Source organism: Phasianus colchicus, chromosome 16 (genome assembly GCF_987193195.1).
Source record: "Phasianus colchicus chromosome 16, bPhaCol1.hap1.1, whole genome shotgun sequence".
NCBI classification, from domain to species: domain Eukaryota; kingdom Metazoa; phylum Chordata; class Aves; order Galliformes; family Phasianidae; genus Phasianus; species Phasianus colchicus.
This window is the reverse complement of record NC_143451.1, coordinates 3,996,247-4,019,108: the sequence shown is the minus strand read 5'-3', so window position 1 is coordinate 4,019,108 and position 22,862 is coordinate 3,996,247. Positions and strand designations below refer to the sequence as shown.

The window sequence follows — 22,862 nt, the reverse complement described above, 5'->3', positions numbered from 1 at the left end:
AAATCAGGGCTCTCTGCTCTCACTGCAGAAGAGCACAAGCCTGACAGAAACCGGTTAATACAGTGCTTCTGAGGATGAGTAATTCAGGATCTACGTGGAGTAGATGTGACTGGAAGGGCAAAACTCCAGCTTCACCAGTACAACCAGCACTGAAGTTCTGATGTAAGATCCATACAAACCTTATCTGCTTGCACAGCATATTCTGAGGAAATGAATAAACGGGCTCTAACTAGCTTCCCATACTTCCTTCTTACCTGTCATGTTTGAAACAATTCATCCTTTCCATTACTCTTTTATAAAAGAGCCTCTGCTGCATTCCACATGGAGGCCCTTTCACAGCCACTCATCTACAGACTAGCGCTCAAGCACCTTGCCTGTATTCCTAACAGCACTTCCATTTATGTTCATCAGTAAGATGCCTCTACAACTCCCTTTTCTGATAGGATCTGTTCTGTTAGCCAGTGTAATAACTTCATATACTTGCAATCTCCTCAGGTCTTCGTAAAGCAATGGTGAAAGCTGAGGCAAAGGCAAGGACCTGGAGAGGCTGCTGGTGCACTGAACTGTAAGGCTTAGAAAAAGCATTAGAAACATCAGTGTGATCAAGAACATGAGATTTGAGTCAAATCTCCCAAACCATCCTGACCCTGCTGCTACCACTCCTTGCCACATACTAGCTCTCAGGACTATCACTGCCTCTCACTGTTTGATAGGCACTGCCACAGAGGGTTGGTTTGCATTCCAATAACAGATATTCTTTGATATTTTATTCACAAATCTCTCAGGGAAAACTGCTTACACCTCAAGGGCTGCTGGTATCCCTGGAGTAGTCCCAGGACTGGAGAGATTAAACACAAGTCAAAGAGTTCATAACCATCTTTGGAGTAAGCATGCTCTGCTGCTGACTGAATTGTATTTTATGAACGAGCATCCAGCTTCAGCTCAGGCACTATACCAACAGTTTAGCTGCTTTATCAGTAAGCACCAGGTGAGCAGCCCGCAGGCTGATGCAGTCACCTGCAGCACTGTTAGCATTAGAAAGCCAAGGGTTTTCATTTCACCAGTCTGTTTTCAGGAAACACGCTGCAGCACAAAGGTCTAGATGCGTGGCAACACCATATGGCTTCTTTCATGTGCCCTACAGAGCTCTGATGAGAATCTACAACCAATATTTTTTCTTGTGTACTGGCATTAATTTTGACAGCAAAGGATCTTACATCTACTTGAGAAAAAAGAATGCTGCCCTATCTCCAAAGTCTATACCTGAACTCTACATATGTTGTCTACTTTCAGGAGCAAAACCTTATATTTACCCATACCAGCTTAGCTGCGGACTTTCAGTACAGAGTCCCAACACTTAACCAAATTCAGTTCCAGGATCTTAATCTGGCAATTTAAGGATAAGCTAAACAAATATCACAGCTGCCTCAGAGGCCCTGGTGAAAATGGAAAAGAATTCTTGTAAACCAGTTTGCATGGTGTAAACCAGACACACAGAGGGAAGTTTGTATGGTGTTTCCTGTTACAAACATCTCTTCTTCTGAGCAGCTGCTGCTCCTCAGAAAAAAAAAAATCAAAGAGAGAAACCTCAATTTTTCCAAGGACGTGGCTAATAATTTATCGCTGGCGTCTCCTCTTTTCCTTCCACACTCTGCTACAACCTACTATTTTCACATCACTCTCTTTCCACCACTGTCCAACACCCAGTGCTCTGCAGAACCAAGTAGCTTCAGAAGAGAGAACTGTGAAATCACCAGCTCTAAGACACAGAAACCAACAGAGTAAGGGGAAACCAGAAGAGTGGAGGGCTTTGGAAAAGAAGCAGCATTTATTTACCATAAATACAGGCCAGCTAGACATGCAATTTCAGAAGAGAGAAAAAAAACCTTGGAGAGCCTCCAGAAAGCCATACCCTGGAAAGCTGTTTCCCAGTTACTCCCCATTCTCTGCAGCAAGACAAGGATGAACTCAACTATCCAGCAGCTTGGTGATCTTTTCTGCCATGGGATTGTACCAACATGTTCAACCAACAGTATCTGTCTGCCAATGACAGCAATCAATCTCTGTGCCTGGTTAGAGGTGGAAGCCTCTTGACAAATTAATGGATTCTGCCAGTGTAGAGCACAACGGTGCACAGAAATTCATTCTTCAGTGGGTAGAGGATATACTAACCAGGACTTAACCAAAGCTCTTGCTGCCAACACCTGTTTTGGGAAAGGCCATGTCTAGAAACAGGATGAAATGAGACTCCCAAGGGTTGTGTCAGAATTTTATACATATTGTTTTAGCTGTCATTGCTGCATTTTGCTCCCACTAAGAACTTTCAGCAGGCTGATAACACAACCCAGTAATTACAAGTGGCTCCTATCTGTGCAGTGGTGGCTGGAAGTCCCCTGCACTGGCCATCTGCCAGGTGAACCCCTCACTGTACAGCGCGTGCAAGCAGATGCTGCAATAGCTGACACAGCAACTGTACTTGAGGAAAGAGATATCAGCACAGAGTTCATCCTAAAATCTTCCAGAACTTAGTTTTTCTCTAGAATTTTGGTGAGGAGTTCATTCAGCCGGCTCACCATTGGTCTGGGATCTTCATTCAGTCCTGCTGCTATCATGGCATTCTCATAAATCTGAGAAAAAGAAGAGTATTAAATGGTCAGGAAGAACGAGGTGAACGAACACTGAGAATGTCACACCCCAGGACTTGCATGTTGAGAACAAGCATGTTTTCTAGGCAATCTGCTAGGAACACACATGGACCACAAGCAGCAGAAACACCAAGAGTGGTGACCATGGAAGAGTGATAATTCAGCTCGCTACAAGGGCTCCACCCTGCTCCCTGCCACATTGTCTGCAGGGTGGTTCTGGGGAGGATGGCGGTGCCTTTGGAGAAGGCCTGGCTCTCACCTGATCAAGCAACATCTGGGCCAAATCAGGCTGACTGTCCTTCAGCTCATTCAGCTTCTTAATCAGAGTGTGTCTGTAAAAATAAGAGATCAATACTGAGACTTAGCATTTTTTGGACACATGAGAAATTTCTTTCCAGAACGAGCACCTAAGCCAAAGTGGGACAGAAAATGTTCTACCAAAAGGACAGCTTCATCTTTCTCGCTCCTGTTCCAGGGGTTTCTCTCTTCTCTCCTATCCTGACCCTATAACCCTGACAGTCCTTGAAGGCTGAATACAGTGAGGGTGAGTGCCTCACATCCATCATGCCATACAGCCTCACAGACTAAGGAGCTTTAACACCCTCCACTTAATGGAGAGAGTTCTGCTACCTGGGGGCTTTACATCGTCCTCTTCTCTACCTCCAACCTAGCAGGAAGGCAGTACTTAGCAATGTTATTGCAATCCCTTACCCCGTGTTGATCTCCAGGGTGGGCTGAAGGAGCTGGGCACGCTCCTCCTGGGTCTTTGCCAGCTGCTGCATGCGAAGAAAATGGCGGGCAGCCCCCATCTCGAGCACAGTGATCATGGCAGGGTGGGTGTCCAGCCGTGTGGTCACCTGTGGCAAAAACAGCAGTCAGTGTTGAGATGGAAAATGTGCGTTAAAAGTAGGAGATGGTAAGGGATTGAGGGTATCCTCAGTGCAGACCCACACCAAGACTGCACAGCTCGTCTCCAACCCACAGAGCTGCCTAAACAGGCAGGGCAGCTGGCATCCCAAGTGGATCCAGTAGTCTATAGTAGCATAGTAGCTCACAGCTGGATCCAAAACATTCCTTGCCAATAAGCCTTTCTAGTCCACAGGCAGGACAGTCAACAGCACGTTCTGCTAACTTAAGTATGAGTGACTAAAAGGGGCTTTGCACATTACACATGAAGAAGTCACTCTTCCCACTCCCACAGGGACCACCCAAATAACAAATACCAGCATTCACATCACTTACAGAAAGGAGACAGATAAAAGAATAATTTCTCTCAGGGTCCAAAAAACCCAACAAATCTGTAGCAGCAGATCCCCAGTCAACCTCTGCCTCTTCTTCTTCCTAGAATGTGCTCTCTGTGGATCTTCTGTACTCAGCTACGAAGGTGAAGAACACCTACCTTAACACCAGTGACTCGAGTGCCCAAGGCATTTCTCATCCAGGCCATCAGGTCCTCAGCCTCCACATCTGTCAGACGTTCTGCAGCTAGCAGAGGAAAGAGGGCACATTTGCTCACGCACCTTCTGTATGTCAACAGACACTGAGATTTACTGCTGAACTCAGTCAATTTCACATTCCAATTTACTTGCTCTCTTGTAGAAACGGGAATGCAGCACCACTCAGCACATGCCTGTGTACATCTCCTTGTCCCAAACTGTGCCATAATGAGAGAAGGCAAGCTCTTTTCCTGCCTATGCTTGCATCCCTCTGTCAAAGTGCCAAGTGTGTGCATACTCATATAGTCAGGAATTGCAGGAGTGCTGAATGAGGTGTACCCTCACTGCCTGACACAGAACAGCAGGACTGCATGCAGCGGGACAGGACAGGGGAACCCCATCATACCTGGGCGACTCTCTTCAAACTTCTCTTCCTTATAGTGATCAACAACAATGTCTGTCTCCACTGAGATGAGCTTCTTCTTGTCAAACTCCCGAAGGTGCAAGAGTGTCAGCTCATCAAACTGCTCATAGCAGAACAGGACCTGTGCCAAAAAAAAGACATGTAGTTTGAGACCTAACAGCACTTTCCTTTTCCAGAGGCAACTCTGCACTAAATGGCAAGAAAATCACAAAGGAAACCAGCAGGTTCAACTACTGCTCAGGGCTTCAAATAAAAGCAAACCCTTGAGGGGCTTTGTTACCATGGATGGCTGGGCTGCAGCTGCCTCCCAGGGAAGCACCATCCTGAAAGGGCCAGCTGCCTGCAGAGGACACCTCTAACAGCACTGCACAGCAGCTTCTAGGCTCCTTCAGCAGGGTTCAGTGAAGGTAAATAACAGATGTCAGAATGAGCAGAAATATCTAGGTGTCTCCATGAGCAGTAGTCCACCTGCACAGTGTGCTATAGGTCCCTCACCTATAACCTGACCCCATGCTGCAGTAGCCAGTCCAAGTGGAGACAGAGGAATGAAAAGAGGGGAACTATGGCAAGTGTCACTGCTCTGCTCAGCTCCAAAACCTAGCTGAGCTCTTAGCAAAAATGCAGCAGCTCAGCCAGTCCTCCCTGGCCACAGCAAACCGCTCACCTACCTCCATGTCCTTTTTCTTCATGGCCTCAAAGTAAGGTGAGTGTTCGGCCAGGTGTCGGTTGGGTGCACACAAGTAATAGATGTTTCTGCTCCCCGCCTTCATGCGCGAGGCGTATTCGGTCAGGCTGGTCAGCTGGCCTGCAGGCAGGGCAGACGATTCGTAACGCAGCAGCTTCGCGATGTCCTCCTGGAAGAAGTGTGCTCTTGTGAGCTGAGGGCAGCTCACAGAAGCTCTGCCTGACCACTCCCAGTCCCAGGGCATCTCTTTGCAGTGGGTACTGCTGCAAAAAAGCTCAGAAGATTCTGAGTTTCCGCCTTCCTGATCCAGATATCATGGAGGCAGGAAAGTGACCTAGTCAGGATGTAGGCCAAGCTCTCCTGGAAATGGGAATCCAGGCTGAAGACAACAGTAGAGGGAAAGCGCTACTTTATGGTGGGCTGTAGTTCAAATTACAACACCAAGGGCTGACAGTGTGTGGATATAAAGATTCTGCAGTGTCTCAACGTAAGTGGAAAGCAGCACTCAGCCAGAAAGAGTCAGAGTTAGGGTAAGGTGTGCTAGGGAAACCTCAGGTCATATTAGATCCATGAACAAAAGTTCTGGGCACGTTAGATTCACAGAGAAATAGCTATTCCCCTCATCCCAGGCAGCAGCCAACACTCTTTCTCATCAGTTTCAGGACAGCTGGTACCTTGACATCCTGCTCTGCTATCGTGACAATTCCCTCTCTCATGAATACTCCGTAGTCCTCAAAGAATTTTGCATACTTCTCAGGGTCCTTCTTGCTCTGGTCAACGAAGAATTTGATCAGCCTCTTCTGCAAAACATCTCGGAGCTTCCTGCAGCAGGAACAAGTCTTTCTGAAGATGGCTGCTAGACCAAGGTGAGACTTTAAGTGAACGTCTCTCTCCCTGTGCAGTGTTTCAGGGATATACTTGGAAACATGAGGACAAAGAAGAAACTGTCGGGCCACTGTCTCCTTTCCCTCATGGTTCTACATCTGTTCTTTGTATTTCAGTCAAGAATAGCTCTCGAGCTGGAGATAAAGCTAGCGCTGTGGCACAGATGCACTGCTGAAGTTCACATTTTCAATATGAACATAACCAACCACACATAAGACATTAAGCACACTCCCACAGCTACCCAGCAGGAAGCCAGAAGAGCCTCACCAGTACACAGGATCTACCTCTTGCTTACCTGATGAGGGCACTTTCCTGCAACAGCTCCCTGCTGAGGTTCAGGGGTATATCCTCACTGTCTACAACACCTGGAACACAGAGCAGCCCTTGAACAGTGAGGCACACACAAGAGCCAGGCTCAGGAAGGAAGCAGCCCCCCATCTAAACCTCAGTGGAAGCCCTGCTCTACAGGCTGCTATTCCTGCTGCCAGCACACACCTCTAAGGAAGCGCAGCCACTTAGGCAGGATGTCTGCAGCTTTGGTTTGAATGAGAATTTTGCGGCTGTACAGGGCAACGCTGGAACCCAGTTCCCTGCTGATGTCAAACATGGATGGTTTCTGCAGGAAGAAGAGACAGAAAGGTAACGCCAGCTCAGTGTGTCCAGTTATTTACTGCATGCCATACTGCAGCAATCGGTACTGAATTCAACAGGACCTTAAACCTTGGCTGTCTTCCCCAGGGACCAGAGTCACCTTCAGCTCCTGCCATAGCTCACTACCCCTACCACTTCCCTGTGACACCCAGCCCACCACAAAGACGCTACACTGGATATTCCTTGCAATTCTGCAGCCTCAGCTGTCTCCTCTCCCTACAGAGCACTGCTATTCTCTCATCTCCAGAGGAGCTGCACAGGTGTCCCACAGTTCCCTGGACACATACTTGCTCAGGCACGTAGAAGATGCTGCGGATGTTGAGGGGTGCATCGGTCTTGTAGTGCAGGATGTAGCGGGGCTTGTCGTAAGCCTGCGCTATGAAGCGGTAGAACTCCTCATGCTGCCACTCCCCAATGTCCTTCGGGTCCAGCATCCACAGTGCCTGTGGAGGAGCAGGGAGATGAGTTCCCATCAGCTCTCATCCCCATGCAGCTTCATAGTACAGGGCACCTCTTTCAGAAGAAGAGATACATTTTCTCTCAGGGCAACAAAGCAAAGCAATATCATCTTTCAAACAGTCACACTCCTCTGCACAGTAGGAAGGCAGTGGGATGTAGTATGGTTCACACACTGACAAATTACTGACCCTCAGTTGATCTCTGATCACCTTCCAAGCAGGTACTTTTGCCCTACAGCAGATATAAGGCAGATTTGTCTAGCTCAAAACAAAAGGAATTTGGCTAACTTCCATCACTTCACATTAGCCAAAAGCATCCTGAACAGTTAGCACAGCTCAGCTGACTGGCAATGCTGGTCAAACATCTCAAGGCTCAGACCAACAATGAAAAGAAAATTTAAGTTCAACGGGAGGAGGTTCTGTGTATTCAACAAACACTGGGATCAATTAAGAAACTCTTGTTTCCAGACAGATGAGCCCACTATGCTTAGCACCACTTTCACCATTCGAACCCTAATGAGTGGCAGGAGTAATCACTGGTGGCAATACAAACATCCAGCAGACTAGTCCAAAGGATGCAACTCGTGGCAATCCTGCCACGCTTCCATATTTCTTAAAGCTGCTTTTGCATCAAAACCTTGTTACACAAATGGCTTCCTAACATTTCCAGCATCCAGGTGCCCTGGAGAGTTTGCAGGATCACAGGTAGGACTACAGACTCAAGCAGGTACTAAGGTGCTTCACAGCAGCTCTTAGATTAAGTCCTGCTTTCCTGAGTCTTACTTGTAGCTACAGTTATCACAGTTAAGACCATAAAAGCCTCTAAATCTACACTGTCAGCTACATGGCAGGCATTCAAAATCTTATCTAGGAAAACCCATGCTAGGGATCTATGGCTTTGTTTGCAGTGAACTGATGTTGATGTCTGAAAAAATGGGAAAAAAAAACAAAAAAACTGGGTAAAAAGGTCTGAAATAGGAGCGTGATGAGAATAAAGCTGTTGCCACATCTTAATGTGAAAACAGACTTTCTGATAAGAAGACAGAATTACTCCATTAAGCAATTTCACCCCTTGCTCCAGTACAGCTCTTCTCTAGGGAGTGTGTTCTATTGATTGTCAGGCAGGAAGACCAAACAGCCGTCTACATCTATTTCTAGTTTTGTAATTCAAGGAAAACAGCTAGAAAGCCTTTGAAACAGAAACATTATAATTGTAGGAATCCAAATAAATATCAGACATTAATAACACCAATTACAGAACATTAAATACATTAACATGATAAAATGTTTCAGTACATCTTAGCAACTTGTCAGCGTCACACTTTATGAAAAAGCAAACAAATACACACCCTCCACCTACTCTCTTACACGAGGAAGACTGAACCAACCAGAGAAAGAAATGCTAGAAGAAAATAATACATAGTTTTTTTTGTTTTTTTTTTTTAATTTTAAAAGATAACTAATTTCAACTAGGAGGTTCCTACAATTGGGACAAGAATTCCAGCCCAAGGTGGGCCTGGCTGTATGATTACACGGTCAGCCAAAGAGCTAAGCAGAAAGTCAGGTGGTGAGCTAAACCACCAGGAAAACCCCATTCACCAGTGTTGGTTAGCCCAAGAAGGGCAGAAAAAACAACAGCAAGAGGTGTCAGCACACACTAACATGCTACGTGCTACCTGGCTTCAACAGTTAGAAGTAGTATTGTAAAGCATTGACATAATTACTTGGATTGGGAAAGAATCTGGAAGATATCTGTAAATAAAAACTGCTTTGCCAATCTACAAGTGTCCTCCCAAATACAAAACAGCAGTATCAGGGATGACTTGCATCAGATTGCCTCCTCTTGTTTTAATTAACTTGTCACTGCGTGGTCTGCGATGTTCTGGACAGCCCTCCCCTGACTGCCAGGGGCAGTGGCTCTGTGTTTCCCGTCTCCAGCAGAGGATTACAATGGACTCCATGAGCAGCCTGCCCATAGCCATCCCACTCACCTGTAACGTGTTAATTCGTCTCCCATTGAGATACAGAGGGAAGCTGATGAAGTTGCTGTATTTTGTCACCACCTCTGGAATGGAAAAAAGACATTGAAGAGTCACATTTGTGAAAACAACAGAATAAGAATTTCTTCAGTGAATGGTGCTGCAGGAGAGGAATAACACTGTAAATTCACCTCCCACTCATAGAGAACCAACAGATTCCACACATCCATAGCACATAACAGCACTTCCCTCCTCCGCTCACCCTTGACTCGGTCTTCATTTGCAAACTCCTTGCAGTCTTCTTTGAGATGTATAATAATCTTAGTCCCAGTTCTGACACCAGATGCTTCTGCGATCTCAAACATTCCTGAGCTAGGATTAGAAACAGAACCCATGTCAGCCTGTGCCTCAGCCACATCTACTATGGGACGTGTAATTAAACTGACAGCTCGCACAACACTTCAGCACCAAGGGGAAAAGGCAAAAAAAAAAAACTTCTTGGACGTCAGAATGTTCTCTGTGCCTTTCAGAAAACTCCCCAGAGAGTGTAGCTGTCCTTCTATGGAGAATCTGGGCCCCAGGACACAGCTCTTTGCAGACCAGTATCCTCTACAGAAAAGGAAACAAACTTCAAGCAAACTTCAGCTTGCACAGGCCTAACCTTCAGCCACAGCTTGTTGCAATGACAAGAAGCTGTGCTTTGGTAGAGACAGCATGTTCTGGGTGACCATTCTACCATTCCTACCATACTGCCAAGTGAATGCCATGCAAGGATGACAATAGACAAGCCTTCAGGTCGTACAGAAATACAGACTGCAGTGCACATCAGCTTGCTCATACCCCAGAACAGTCTGATGTCTCAGTTACAACATATTTTTTCAATAATTTAAATAACTTGGTAAATACTTTATTTCTTAGGAGATGGTAAAGGGATGCAGAGCTCCTCACTCCTAGGAGCTCCAATTTCAACGGTCCAGCACAGCACAGCTTTGCTGTCACAAACGTTTGCAACTTTGTGAGCAAGAAGCAAAGGCTGAGCACATGGATCCAACCGTGCCTGCAGAGCATTGCATGAGCAATGCTGCGGGTGCCCTCAAACAAAAAGCCAAGGATCAGTCAGACTAAAGACAGTACATTTATCTCTGGTTTGGAGCACTGCAAAGCCACCTGCCTCCCAGAACTGGAGAGGCAGGTACTTGCTTTGTCCACACACACCTACTGCAACAAAGCAAGTTTGTCCCTGTGGTTGTTCACCCTGACACATTTGGCCACACTTTCTTGCCATGTGTAACCTGAGCAGGATCTAAGGCAGTAAACCCAGACATGGAAGAACACACAAGCCCCATCTTGCTTTGCACAGATTTCAGCTTGTGTCTGATCCGGACACAGCTCCTGCATGCTTCCATCCCACCCTGCAGCCTTACCCATCTGAAGACCAGTGGTAGCCCAGGCTCCCTGGCTCCGCAGACTGTGAGAAAACCTCCACTTTATCAGCCACCATGAAGGCTGAGTAAAAGCCTACTCCAAACTGGCCAATGATTTTGCTGCTGGCTTCAGCTTGGCTCTGCAGTGCATCCAGAAATGCCTGAAGGAACAAAGGAAGACATATAAACCACCATGCAATGACTTCAGGGACTGCATCTCGGGAAAAGGGGAGCATTGCCTAGGGCAATGTGCACTGCAACTAGCAGGAAAGGAAAACAAGCAAGGGCTTGGTGAATGAGGAGCAAGTAATCTCAGAATGGTGACTCCAGAGATAGGAAAAAAAAAGTATCAACTAAATATATACAACAATTTGCCAGCAGAAGGACACAGCTGGTGCCCTCATGGATGCAATGGGAATGCCAAATGAGGCCTGTCTCCCTCCACAAACATGGCTCGTGGAGGATGGCAGTTACCTTTGGGAGCGATGGCAGCCATGTGCAGCAGCATTACACCCAGGGCCCATTAGTGCAGCTTTGGCACCACAGGCCTCCCTGGCACACAGCAGAGACCACTGTAGGCTAGAAGACTCCATGGGAAGGTTTCACCTTCCAGGAGGGCTGCAATTTCCCAGTTGGGCTAGGGGCCAAGGGAAGAGACAGAATGAGAAATTACTGGGAGAAAAAAATGTAGCTGTAACTGGAGAAGCCTTTTTCTAAGGGAAAGAAGGTGCACCTCACCCTGAGTTACCTTTGAGCCTGATCGAGCAATGGTACCAAGGTTAGAAACAAGCTCCTCCTGGGTCATCCCAATGCCTGTGTCCTGAAAAGAAACAGCAACAGCCACTGAAATAACAGTAATGAATTGCTGTAGCAAGCAAAACCCAAGCAACTTCTCCTTCTGATCAACAGTCTCTTCCAGCTAGTCAAGCAGTAAATGCAACAGCAGCTTCCAGCATCTGCACCAGGGCAGGACAGCAGACTCAAAAGGCTCAGAGCAGGGGCCACAGCTGCTTTGTGGCTATAAACCACCAAGACATTTAGAAACTCAAGTATTATATGGAGATAACACAAAAACCTGTCAAGACAGGCTGGTTTCTGCACCACTAACAACACTGCTTTCCAACACTGGCATGCAATCTCAGCCCAGGTCTCAGCCTCCCTGCACAAGGAGCTGTGCATGTACACTCAGTCCCATTCCTGTGCCAATACACAGGAGAGGTGAGGAGCAATGAGATGCAGCTTATTTCCAACCAGCACTGGCAGAGCAGCAAATCCCTCAGATCTCAAGCAATGCAGGCTCCTGGCTACAAGGACCACATTCACTCATCTTCATACAGTGCCTGTCTTTTCCTGCCCTCACTCCCCTTCACCCTATGCTCCAAAAACATGAGAACGGACCTGTCAGTATTCAGGTCCCCAAGCCTGAGTGCTGCAGTGCTGTATCCCAGCTGGAAGCTCCTTACCTTGAGGTGCTCTGTGCCACGTTCTCTGAGCTCAGTAAGATGGCAGCAGCACAACTGGCTGAGTGAAAGGTGAATCCTGTTGATGTGAAGAGCTCAGCTCTCCTCATGTACCTGCAAGCAGCTGTCAAAGCTGACAGCACCGTGTGTGTCCCAAATACTGTCACACTCACACTTCACTGATGCAGGGGTGGCAATTTGGTGTGCTGGAGTCAGCAAAGCGAGTTTGCCTGGAACCAACTGCTGTGAGATGGCTCGGGGTAGGATGCCAGGGAGATCTCATGCACAGCACCCCTCTACCACCCATATGGGGCACTCAGTGGACCTATTTACCACTAAAGTAAGGTGGCATAATTAATACTTATATATACTTTCTAATCTGGTGCTTAAGACCACCAAATGACCAGTGGTCAACCTGTGAGGTTACCAAGCGAGGTGCTGTGTGAGCAGACATTGCTCTGCATCCCCTCACGTCGCAGCACAGTACCTTCCACAGGATTACACACAGTGAAGGCAGCCACACTCATCTTGTTTGAGAAGATGAATGATGCCAGGTAAAAGCACAGGAGATGAAAAGCCAGGAAAAACAAACAGAGTATGGCACAACCTCAGGAATTTGACACGGTCCCTTTCCCTCGAGAAAAAAAAGAAGTGCAGAAAAAAAAATGTTTTCAGCATCTGGTTCAGGTTTTGTTCGTGCCAAACCCTGAGCAGAACGCACTTAACTCCTCTGATCCACTCCTATTTATAGCGCAGCATGTCATTCCCAAATTCCACTGTGTTAAAAAAAAAAACACCCCATGAATATATTTGGCTATTTAATTCCCAGCCAACCTTATTGCAAAATGCTTAAGGACAAAAACAGGAGTCCAAGCTGATGAGGGTGAAAGCAAAGAGCGCAGCTCAGAGCGCCGCTGGGCTGCTCACAGGGGAAGCAGAAAGCACGTGCTGAGGTGGCCAAGCAGGGATGCTGGCATTTCCTAAGGCAGGAGAACTCCTGAGTGGATTCAGAGAGGAACCCCATTGAGATTCAAACTGCTCCTGCAGCACCTGTGCTTCCTGCAGCCAGGTTCAGTGCTGCGCTGCATGGCTGCCTTCAGCAGATGGAGCTGCTCGCAGTGCTGGGCTGTCTGTAGCTCTGCAAATACCTCTGAGCTGTGATCAGGCAGCAGAACTGTGCTCCACCACCATTATAGCTTCATTCCCCCATAGATGGCTTCAAGTTCCCCATTCAGGCCTCAGAAAAGTTTTACCTTCCTAAGAACAGCGGTGGGAACAGAGCTGGTCGAGCCAACTGGCTGTGGACCTCCACAAGTCACAAAACATGAGGGATACGTTCAGAGTTCAAAGTGTTCAGTCTTGTACACAGCTCTGCAGCAGAGAACCAGCTGCTGAACAGCACAGCACAGGATTCAGGGCATGGACACCCTCATTAGCTGGCAGCTAATTACAGAAGCCCACCTGCTGCTCTGCTGAGCTGCAACCTACCCACCTGGTTGAACTGCCCTCCTGGGACTTCTCAGGGCACGGAGCACACAGCCAGCCCCAGTGCCATCCTACAGCACTGCTCCTCTGCACTGCACCTTTGTGCTTTCCCTGTGCTTTGTTCCAACCTTCCTGCTGTGGGCGGTGGAAGTTTGCAGAGACCATTCTGTGTGGTTACAGCTGGATGGTTTCGTTTGCCCCACAGCCCTGAGGACTCCCTTCCTCCTCAAAAGAACATCCTCAGCCCCACTACCAGTCATATCACATCACTTCACAGTTCTTGCTTTTGTATTGTAATTTTTGGTAAATTAGAAAACTGTACACAATCACAGCAACAAATTGAGTTTAAATTAACAAACTGCTCCGTTTAGCTGGTAAACAAGAACCTGGGTTCAGTACCATTACCTTTGCTCATTACCTGAGACCGACCTAAGGAATTGCAGAGCCTCGTTACACAAAACAATCAATTAACTAAACAACCTGCTGCCTTGGCCACAGTTGTACCTGAAAGAACACTTGTAGTTCAGAGATACACGTTTAAGCCTAGTACATGGCAGCTGTCTAAAGGAAGAGCCTGAGGTTTTGCTTCTTTTCCAATGCCATGTAGTAACACTGGAACTTCATCCACAACAACACTGAGTGCTGCAGCAGACTCAGCTTCCATCCATCCAGGTCCGAATGCCTGCTGTTTAGTAAAGCACTACCTTTCATGCACACTACATTTCCCCTATTTAAGCGTGACATGCTCTTATTCTGGCACAAAGAAGAAGAGAACAAAAGATTCTGCACTTATTTAGCTACAGGTTATTTGAGATGCCCTGTGGAGAAGGACCTGGGGGTCTTGATAAATGAAAAGCTTAACATGAGCCAGCAGTGTGCCCTTGTGGCTCGGAAGGCAAATGGTATCCTGGGCTCCATCAAAAGAGGGGTGGCCAGCAGGGACAGGGAGGTGATTGTTCCCCTCTGCTCTGCTCTTGCAAGACCCCATCTGGAACACTGCATCCAAGTGTGGAGCCCCCAGTACAAAAAAGACAGGGAGCTGTTGGAGAGGGTCCAGAGGAGGGCCACGAAGATGATCAGGGGACTGGAGCACCTCCCCTGTGAGGACAGGCTGAGGGAGCTGGGCTTGTTCAGCCTGGAGAAAAGAAGGCTGCAGGGTGACCTCATTGCAGCCTTTCAGTACCTAAAGGGAGCCTACAAACAGGAGGGGAATCAACTCTTTGAAAGGGTGGATAACAGCAGGACGAGGGGAAATGGTTTTAAGCTGAGGGAGATTGAGGTTGGACGTCAGGGGGAAATTCTTTACAGAGAGAGTGGTGAGGTGCTGGAACAGCTGCCCAGAGAGGCTGTGGATGCCCCGTCCATCCCTGGAGGTGTTCAAGGCCAGGTTGGATGGGGCCCTGGGCAGCCTGGGCTGGTATTAAGTGTGGAGGTTGGTGGCCCTGTGTGTGGCAGGGGGTTGAAGATTTGTGATCCTTGAGGTCCCTTCCAACCCTGGCCATTCTGTGATTCTGTGCAGATCCCAGGCTTTTTGGTTAAAGATGATGCAGCACCTGGAAGCTCTAATCCAGCCCTGCAATCAAAGGCACACATCTCTAAGTTTCATCCCAGCTGAAGCTCAGCTAAGCACAGAGAGCCTCACCCCTCCATCTCCACTTTTGCTCACCCTGCTCTCCCACACCCAAGCAGCAGATGGATGCTGCGTGCAGCTAAGAATCCTGCAGGGCTCCCTGCTGCAGCCTGGTAGCACAGCATGGCTGCCAGGCATGACCCAGCTTCCACCCACACCAAACTCTGGAGATGCATGGCTGCCCCTGCACTGAACTGCTGAAGACACATACAGCATTCTCCTCTTAGCAGACATAAAGATGGCAATGCTTAGGTAGGATATCCCTCAACAAGGACATTAAATTCAATCTCTGAGACCTCCAATGCTTATAGCTGAGGTCCTGGCAGAGAAGCAAGCAGAACTGCAGTCACTTAACAGTCCTTCACAGTTCCAGTGCTTCACTGGAGCTAAACAATCACCCCCCAGACATGGTCCTGTCACAGAGGCACGGAGTGACACAGAGATGGCACACAGCTTGGAATGGAAGAGGAGGCAAGATTCACCAGAGAACAGCATAAAGATATGAGAACAAGGACTGAGGTGGCATTGTGAGACAACAGGAACCTTCACAGAGAAAAGTGGGACACCAGACCTTCTGCCCTAGTGAGTCCACATGTGTGCAGCAAACAAAATGGTGACTATGAGGCACATCCATCTCTGCCTCAACCACTGCCGGCAAATTCTTTTGCACCTTCACATTCCTGGAGGGTAGGGAACTGTTCTGAATGAGGCTTGGTCTAAGCAATCTTTATACATTCTGTACATTTCTTCAAGAGGTTATAAATAGACCCCTTGCAGGAGATAAGGAGCTTTAGGCACTACTGAGAAGGCAAATCTATTAAATGAGATTGGAGTAGTGCTGTTCTCTCTCTCTCAAAGCACAGTATTTCTGCAGTTAAAGGCTTGCTAGTTAAGACTCATTTAGTCGCATTAGAGATGCACAGACAGCCAGATAGGGGGTTATAAAAAGACAAATCCCTAGCAGCTCTAATTGGGTGTGATGTCAAACACATCCAGTCCAAAAGGTGGGCAAACAAGTCTCCCAGCCAAAAAAGAGGACAGCTTGCACAGCCACAAGCTGTAAGCACGTCTAGATGGGGTCAGAAGTGATGCGTGCACTACAATGGCAGAAGGGAAAGACAAGAGCAAGACAGCCTCAAGCAGGGAATCATCCCTGAGTGAGAGCTCACTAATGAATCAGCATTACACAGCAGTCAGAGGAACGCAAGAGCCAGGTGTGAGAGGGGAAGCAAAGCTTCTGCATTGTGATTTGAGAATCTTTGGGTTGACAACCATGTTGCCCATTAACAATCACCGGCTTCCCCATGGCAACCACAGCTGCTTGTTTGGCAAAGAAACAGAAGTATAAAATAACTGAGCAGCCTCTAACAGTGACTGCTTTTGTCACACATGAAAAATACTGCATCATGTGCTTTGTCTGTGCTACATCTCTTCTGGACTGCTCCAGTCACCTCTCATTGCTGTCTGCTTCATTCTCTGTTCCCCTGAGAATAGAACAAAGCTGCACTCCCACAACTGACACTGTCCACGAGGAAAGTTAATGGCTTGCCTTCTTTGCATTAACATCTGTGCCACAAAAACACCAAATACAAAAACACCTGAAGCAGGAACATGCAGAGATGATGAGCAGTAGAGGTTCTGACCACCACCCTAGCATCTTTCCCAGTGACCCACCTGGGAGGGAAGGTCTGTGAGCTGCCACGCAACACTGCAACACCTCAGCCTTGAGAATTCCTACCCAAAGGTCAAATGAAACCAGGCTCCCAACTTTTCTACTAGTAAGAAAAGCACACACAACCCAGGAAGAGCACCAGAAAAGATACTGGAAGAAACGCTACTGAAAGTTCCTAAATGGACAGGATGGAGAAACAAGTTTTTCTACAGGGACAAGTGAGGAACAGATAAACTGATCCAGAGGTTACAGCCTCATGAAGCAGAGACCAGCTGAGGACAGAACTCTTCTTCAGGCAGGCTTGAGAATCCAAGGGACTGCACAGCCGCTCAGCTTCCACCAATCTCCCACCAAACCTAGAGATAAGAGCAGCGAGGAACAGCACTCTCCTGTTACCAAAGGAGGTACCTGGATAGTGATGGTTCCCTTCCCACTGTCCGTCTGCAGGTGAATCTCCATCTCTGGCAAGGCCTTCCCTTCTGCCATGAGCCGATGACGCAGCTTCTCCAGTGCATCGCTGCCATTGGAGATCAGCTCCCGGATAAACACCTGAGGAAGACACAACCTGACACGACAGCCCAGCTTTGTTCACTGCACAGAGCTCCCAGCAGCTGTGGAACTCAATGCCCACCCACAAACTAATTCCCAGCCCATTATCTGCCAGGAGAATGGCTGGTCTGAGCTCACTGGTGAAGTGCTGAGGTTCTGAAGACCACAGAGGCACCCTGGCCATACTTAGAGTTCCTTTTCAAAACACATTTTGAAGGTGTCTTCAGAAAACCACGTTCAAGAAAACGTGGGATGTGAATAGCACAGGATTTGCTGGGAAACTGAGTATGGGGGATATAACCCCTCACAGAGACAGGGCTTCAACAGCAGAAAGTCTGGGCAGGTAGAGGTACCCCACCTCCTTCTCCGAGTACAAGGAACGGGCAACAATATCCAGGAGTTTCTTTGTTTCAGCCTGAAACTCATGCTTGGAGGCTGCACCTAGAATAAAATCATAAATAAACAGTAAGGTACTTCACCTCTTTCCTGTGGGAAGAAAGGCAAAACTGCCTTCTTACCACGTGCTTCAGCTGCCATGAAGCAGGACTGAACACAGGCAGCTGTGGCCTCAAAGGGGTGACACCAAAGCTGCTGTTTACACACTCCTAACGAGGCAGCACGCTCTGCCAAGCAGACACTTGGCCTCTGCACCTCAGCTCCTTTCAGGCAGATCTCAAGACTCTCTGCATATTGGTCACAAACTCCAGACTACAGTCAGTAAAGCCGAAGTGAAAACTGATTCTGATTCCCCTCGCTCCTAATGCATGGCTCCTTGCAACCCCACACACTTTCTGAAGCATCTCCTGTAGCTCACAGCCCGCCTTCCATACACTTCCCAGACTCCACCTGCACGTGCCCTGCTCTACAGCTTCTACAGCTAGCTGGCATTTCTCATGCCCAAACGGCACCCTAAGCCTTAAACAGAAACACCCAGATTCTCAAATGTTTCTGTGGGGCATGAGACGCTAAGGAGTCACTTATGCAGGTAGGGACCCAGAAAGAGACAAACACAAAACACAACACAATACCTCAGCTGAAAAACTGTCCTTGGCTTTTTAAAAACAGCATTTCTCCTGCTAGAGGCATCAGAGAACACCAAAGCCACACAGGAAAAGCCATGATTCACCCATCACACATCCATAGTGCCTTGCTGGTGAGCACCTATGTTCCCTTGTGATGGGGGCTAAACTGGGATGTGGGCAGCAGTAGGAGCAGCACACGAATCCTACTGGGGCTCCACAGCCTGCAAGCTGCAGAAATACTTGCAAGATAAAACAATGAGAGCACAGAGCTAAGATGGTATTTCTGTGCTCAAATAACTCACGTGGCTTTGCTTTAAAGCACCTCCCTGCAGACTCAGTGCACAGTCACACCAGACAGTGTTCTGACACTGCCCTATGTCTGCCTGCAGCTCAAGAATGCTCCCACAAGACAGCAGCATTCATGCCCACCTTTCACATTCTCCGTGTTGCTGATGATGGTGTGCAGAGGCTCTTCTTCCTTGCTCTCTGCCGTCTGCGTGCTGTACGTCCGGCAAGCAGAAATGCAGGCAGCAGGAATGTGGTGTGGGAGCCTCCAAGAACAGAGTACTTCTCTTCGGAGGCATGCTGGTCCTTTTGCTAGAACACACAATTCGAGATACTTCAGTCTAAATCAGAAGTATCAGCAGCAACAGCAGCACCCTCTGAACTAAAATCCTCGTCAGAAGATGCGATTTGTAACCTTCACCATAAATTAAATGGGGAGGAAGAGGCATTCTGCATCCTCCATTGTTATCTTCTCTGGATACCGCACTAACAAAATTCATTTCCTTTTGCTCATTTTCACCCCTCCAACACCAGTCAGTTCCTCTGCAAGCTTCCAAACCTCAGGGCAACTCCAGCCAGCCCTGCTTTGCCACTGGGAGTCAGCTGAGCAGCTCCTTCATGGCAATAACATCTCCTTCATGGCAACAAACACTTGGTCTGTGACCATCAGAGCACTGGGATTATATCTTCCAACCAAACCAGCTCTGGGATAAGCAGCACACGGAAAACAAGAAGTCAGGAAACAGCACAAGTCTCATTAAGAAGTGGGATTCCCTTTTCTCCTACTTCCAGCCCTCACTTCATGATGCCCAGGTGAACCGAAGTTTTCTCTGTGCTGGGAGATGGAACTAAAGCCAGAGCAGGACACAAGACGACCATTCACAGCACTACAGAGCTGCCCAACGCCAAGTACTTGGGGTTGTTTCTAGAGAAGAACAGCCTGTGCCCAAGTGACAACTGCAGCACTCAGCTGTGCTGGGCCCAGGGCAGGACAGGAGGAACGTGTGTGGGCCTTCCCCAGCCAAACCCAGAGCACAGAGGAGCTGGGCTCTGTCAGGAGGAGAGGCATGAAAAAAGAGCACACCAGTAGCCCTTAAAGCATCTGAGCACCTCCCACACAAACCGCTCGCTCTCGGCACCACAAACCTGTCCCAGTACCACAGGACTCACTCCTTATCCCTCCCTGGCTGCCTTTGCTGGGTCCACGCAGAGCACAGAGAGCAGCACGTGTGGCTGCAGCTGTGGGACACGCAGAGCTGTGGCTGTGCTGCAGGGAGAAAGGCCTGAAGCAGCTCAGCGCTTGCAGATTTTATGCCCACACCAGATGCTGTGGGACGCTCAGGAAACACAGCACTTGTTTGTATGCACACGTGCAAGACAAGCTCCCTAGTGAGCAGATAACTCACCCTTACCGACATCCAGAGAAGCAGCAAACCATGAGCAGCTCCACACCAACCTCAGGGTGTTTTCTGTTGCCAGACCTGAGGCAGCAAAGCCCCGGAGCTGAGCAGTGCACTCCCAGCCCACGAACACCAGCTGTCTCCAGAAACTACAACTATCCATAGTTTTTCACGTATTTATGTTCTTTTTTTTTTTTTGTCTACCTACCTCTAAAGCGCAATGAACAAATCATCGCTCATCAGTTTAGAAGTTACTCTGGGATCTGTGCAATGCCTGGTCTTATCACCCTTAATTAACAGCCCACCCCATGCCAGGCAGCCAAGGCTCATTAAGTGCAAGCTGCAACGCTTTCAAACCATTTCTCTCCTGTGAAGCCCTTGCCTGGCAGCAGGGAAAGGCTCCAGGTGCTTCTGGAGACAAACTCACAATTAGCAGCTCAGAAAAGCTAACGAGAAAGCATCCCGAGTTACCAGGACAAAGCAACACACAGAACGAGGACCAGGGGATGGATGGAAGGCCCGGCTCACACCTCGGCTGAGCACTGAGGGGCAGCTCAGACCTTTGGATGCAGTTCATTAAATGCTGAGCGTTGCTGCAGACCTCACAGCTTCCTGCGTGCCCCATAACCGCCCCACCTGTGTGTCAGTGGGGCAGACACCTCTCCGAGCCTCGTGCACAGCGGCGTGCAACACAAAGGGAAGGAGCCTCCAGATCCCTCCGTGACTCCTGAGCTCAGCCGCACCCCAGGAAGCAGCTCCTGCACTGAGCGCGCAGCCAAGCCAGCAACGGCAGCTCGAAATACAGGGCGGGTCACTGAGTGCGAGGCAGCGCTCAGCTCACACCGCAGAGAATCGAGGCCAACGGGCGTCACCGCACTGCGTCCTCCTGCGGCCACGAGCCCGAGGGCGCTCATGCAAAGAGCACCGCTGGCGATAAGGCGCTCGCACAGAAGAGAGCAGCGCGACTGCGTCCCGCGCAGCCCCGGGGAGGAGGCTCCGCTCCCGGCCCAGAAGCCCCCGGTCCGCTCCTCCAATGCCCGTTTCCACCCCGCACGGCCCAGTAGCGCCGCAGCGAGGCCGCCCCGCAGCAGCCCGACGTGCCGCACGGTTTCCTCCGCCGCGCGCCCCCCAGCAGCCCGCACAGACGCGCTCCCGCGGAACGTCCCGGCCGGCACGCGGCGCCCCGCCGCTGGGGTGAGTGCTTCGTGCGAACGGGACTCCGCCGCCCCGGCGCCGGGCGGGGCCCGGGGCCGCAGCTGCGACCGGGCCCGGGAGCGGAGCGGTAAAGCGCGGTGCTCCGCTCACCTGCGGCCACCCGCGGCCCGATCCCGGCACGCAGCAGAGCCGCGAGGCGCCGCCCACTCCGCACCGCCGCCGCCATGCCGCGCTCCCGCCTCACGTGGCGCCGCTGCCCCCCGGCGCGTGGTGATGACGTCACGGGTCAGGGCGTGACGCGCGCGTTGACGTCACCGCCCGCGGCTCCGTCCCGACCTGCGAGCCGCAGCGGTGCGGCGTTCGTCCGAGCCCCGCTGAGCCGGCGCGGCGCTGCCGTTGTCCGCGGTCCGTTCGCGAGGGAACGGCGGCCCGTGACGGAGGCAGCGCTGCGAGTCCAAAGCCGCGCGCGCACGGCCCTCGTGCCTGCAGCCCGTCCTCCGCGCCGCGCTGGCTGGCGCTGCTCTCGCACGTGGCGCTGCCGGCATCAGCTGCAGCCCCGGACCTGGAACGAACCCCTTCCTCTCCTCGGATCCCCGCGCTGTGCCCAAACCCCGCACGGCTTCTGAGCCCGTTCAAAGCGTTTTCCTCCTCCTGCTCTCCTGGCTGCCGCCTCCGTCTGATCGCAGCGCGCTGCCGTGCTGCAGCACAGCCCCACGTGCGGAGCGCTGCACCCTGCCCTCCTGCTTTGGTTCCGTTCCGGCCACTGAGCCACAAACTGCCCTCCTGCAGGAAGCCTCTGCTCTGTTCAGGCTCATTTCGGTTCCCCGCGTGCTGACCCAAAGGCACATCGAGCTGCCGCAGCCGTGGGCCACTCCTGGCTCCAGCAAGGCAGCAGATGGGATTCCTGTCCCGTCCCCAGCCGTTCCTGTTACTGCTGCGTGCCCTGCAGGGCGGCTCTTCTCCCTCAGCCTGCTGCTGCCAGCAGCCCCTCACCCCCTGCTCTGAACCTCAGCTGCCGTTTTCTGCCACAAGAAACACTCACAGCTCCTTGCTGTCACAGTGGCAAGCTGGGCCAGCCAGCAGCCGAAAGCAGAGTGCATTGGAAAGGTAAAAACAAGGAGCTGCGGCTCAACGTTCAGATTTAAGCACCTTCTTTCCCTCTAGCATTCAGCAGTCTGTAAGGCAGGAGGGCCTCAGCCACCACCTGCAGCCATGAGGATCCAGCACCAAACATCCTCGCCCTGTAGATGCTCCTGTTCTCACGGTGCCGTTCCTTGCCAGCAGCACAACCCACCGAAACACCAACAAGGGGCTGAACAAACCCAACCTGAGACACGCTGAGTTCTGTACCCACACTCCAAACAGGCAAAGCCCCCCTGGGCTGCAATCCAAGCTCTGCATCTGCACGTTTCACTTCAGCTCTGTGCCCCCCTGCTCACACCTGCTGCTCTGATCCGAAATCACTGCTCAAGGAGCCCAGGTTGGGTGAGGCTGTGCAGGGCAGCAGCCAGGTGGAAGCATCCTTCAATCCAAGCAGTTTTACCAGCTTTTATTAGAAACACCAGCACATTTAAAGCTTCCTCTCTTTGATCACAAATATAGTATTTTCCCTCTTTT

General features: G+C 49.9%; 1 protein-coding gene across 1 annotated transcript; it reads right to left on the bottom strand.

The window, feature by feature from the left end:
* Window positions 1-1,783: 1,783 nt before the first annotated feature.
* Window positions 1,784-22,260, bottom strand: TRAP1 (TNF receptor associated protein 1). The gene is made up of 18 exons (XM_031595270.2): window positions 21,396-22,260; window positions 18,835-19,002; window positions 17,742-17,824; window positions 17,243-17,383; window positions 11,336-11,407; window positions 10,588-10,748; window positions 9,426-9,535; window positions 9,176-9,249; window positions 7,014-7,169; window positions 6,571-6,691; window positions 6,371-6,440; window positions 5,865-6,012; window positions 5,174-5,359; window positions 4,488-4,626; window positions 4,045-4,130; window positions 3,357-3,502; window positions 2,905-2,977; window positions 1,784-2,627 (listed from the first exon to the last, which is right to left on the bottom strand). The coding sequence occupies exons 1-18, from the start codon at window positions 21,469-21,471 to the stop codon at window positions 2,526-2,528; spliced, it is 2,112 nt and encodes a 703-aa protein (XP_031451130.1). The 5' UTR covers window positions 21,472-22,260; the 3' UTR covers window positions 1,784-2,525.
* Between the last annotated feature and the right edge of the window lie 602 nt (window positions 22,261-22,862).

Bases quoted from the DNA above. Each gene is read 5' to 3' on its own strand.
- TRAP1 (XM_031595270.2), bottom strand. From the start codon at position 21,471: ATGGCGGCGGCGGTGCGGAGTGGGCGGCGCCTCGCGGCTCTGCTGCGT. The intron at 17,384-17,741 runs GTGGGGTACCTC...TGTCTTCCTCAG, and splicing joins CCTTGTACTCGGAGAAGGAG to GTGTTTATCCGGGAGCTGAT. The intron at 9,536-10,587 runs GTAAGGCTGCAG...TTCTAATCCTAG, and splicing joins TACCACTGGTCTTCAGATGG to CTCAGGAATGTTTGAGATCG.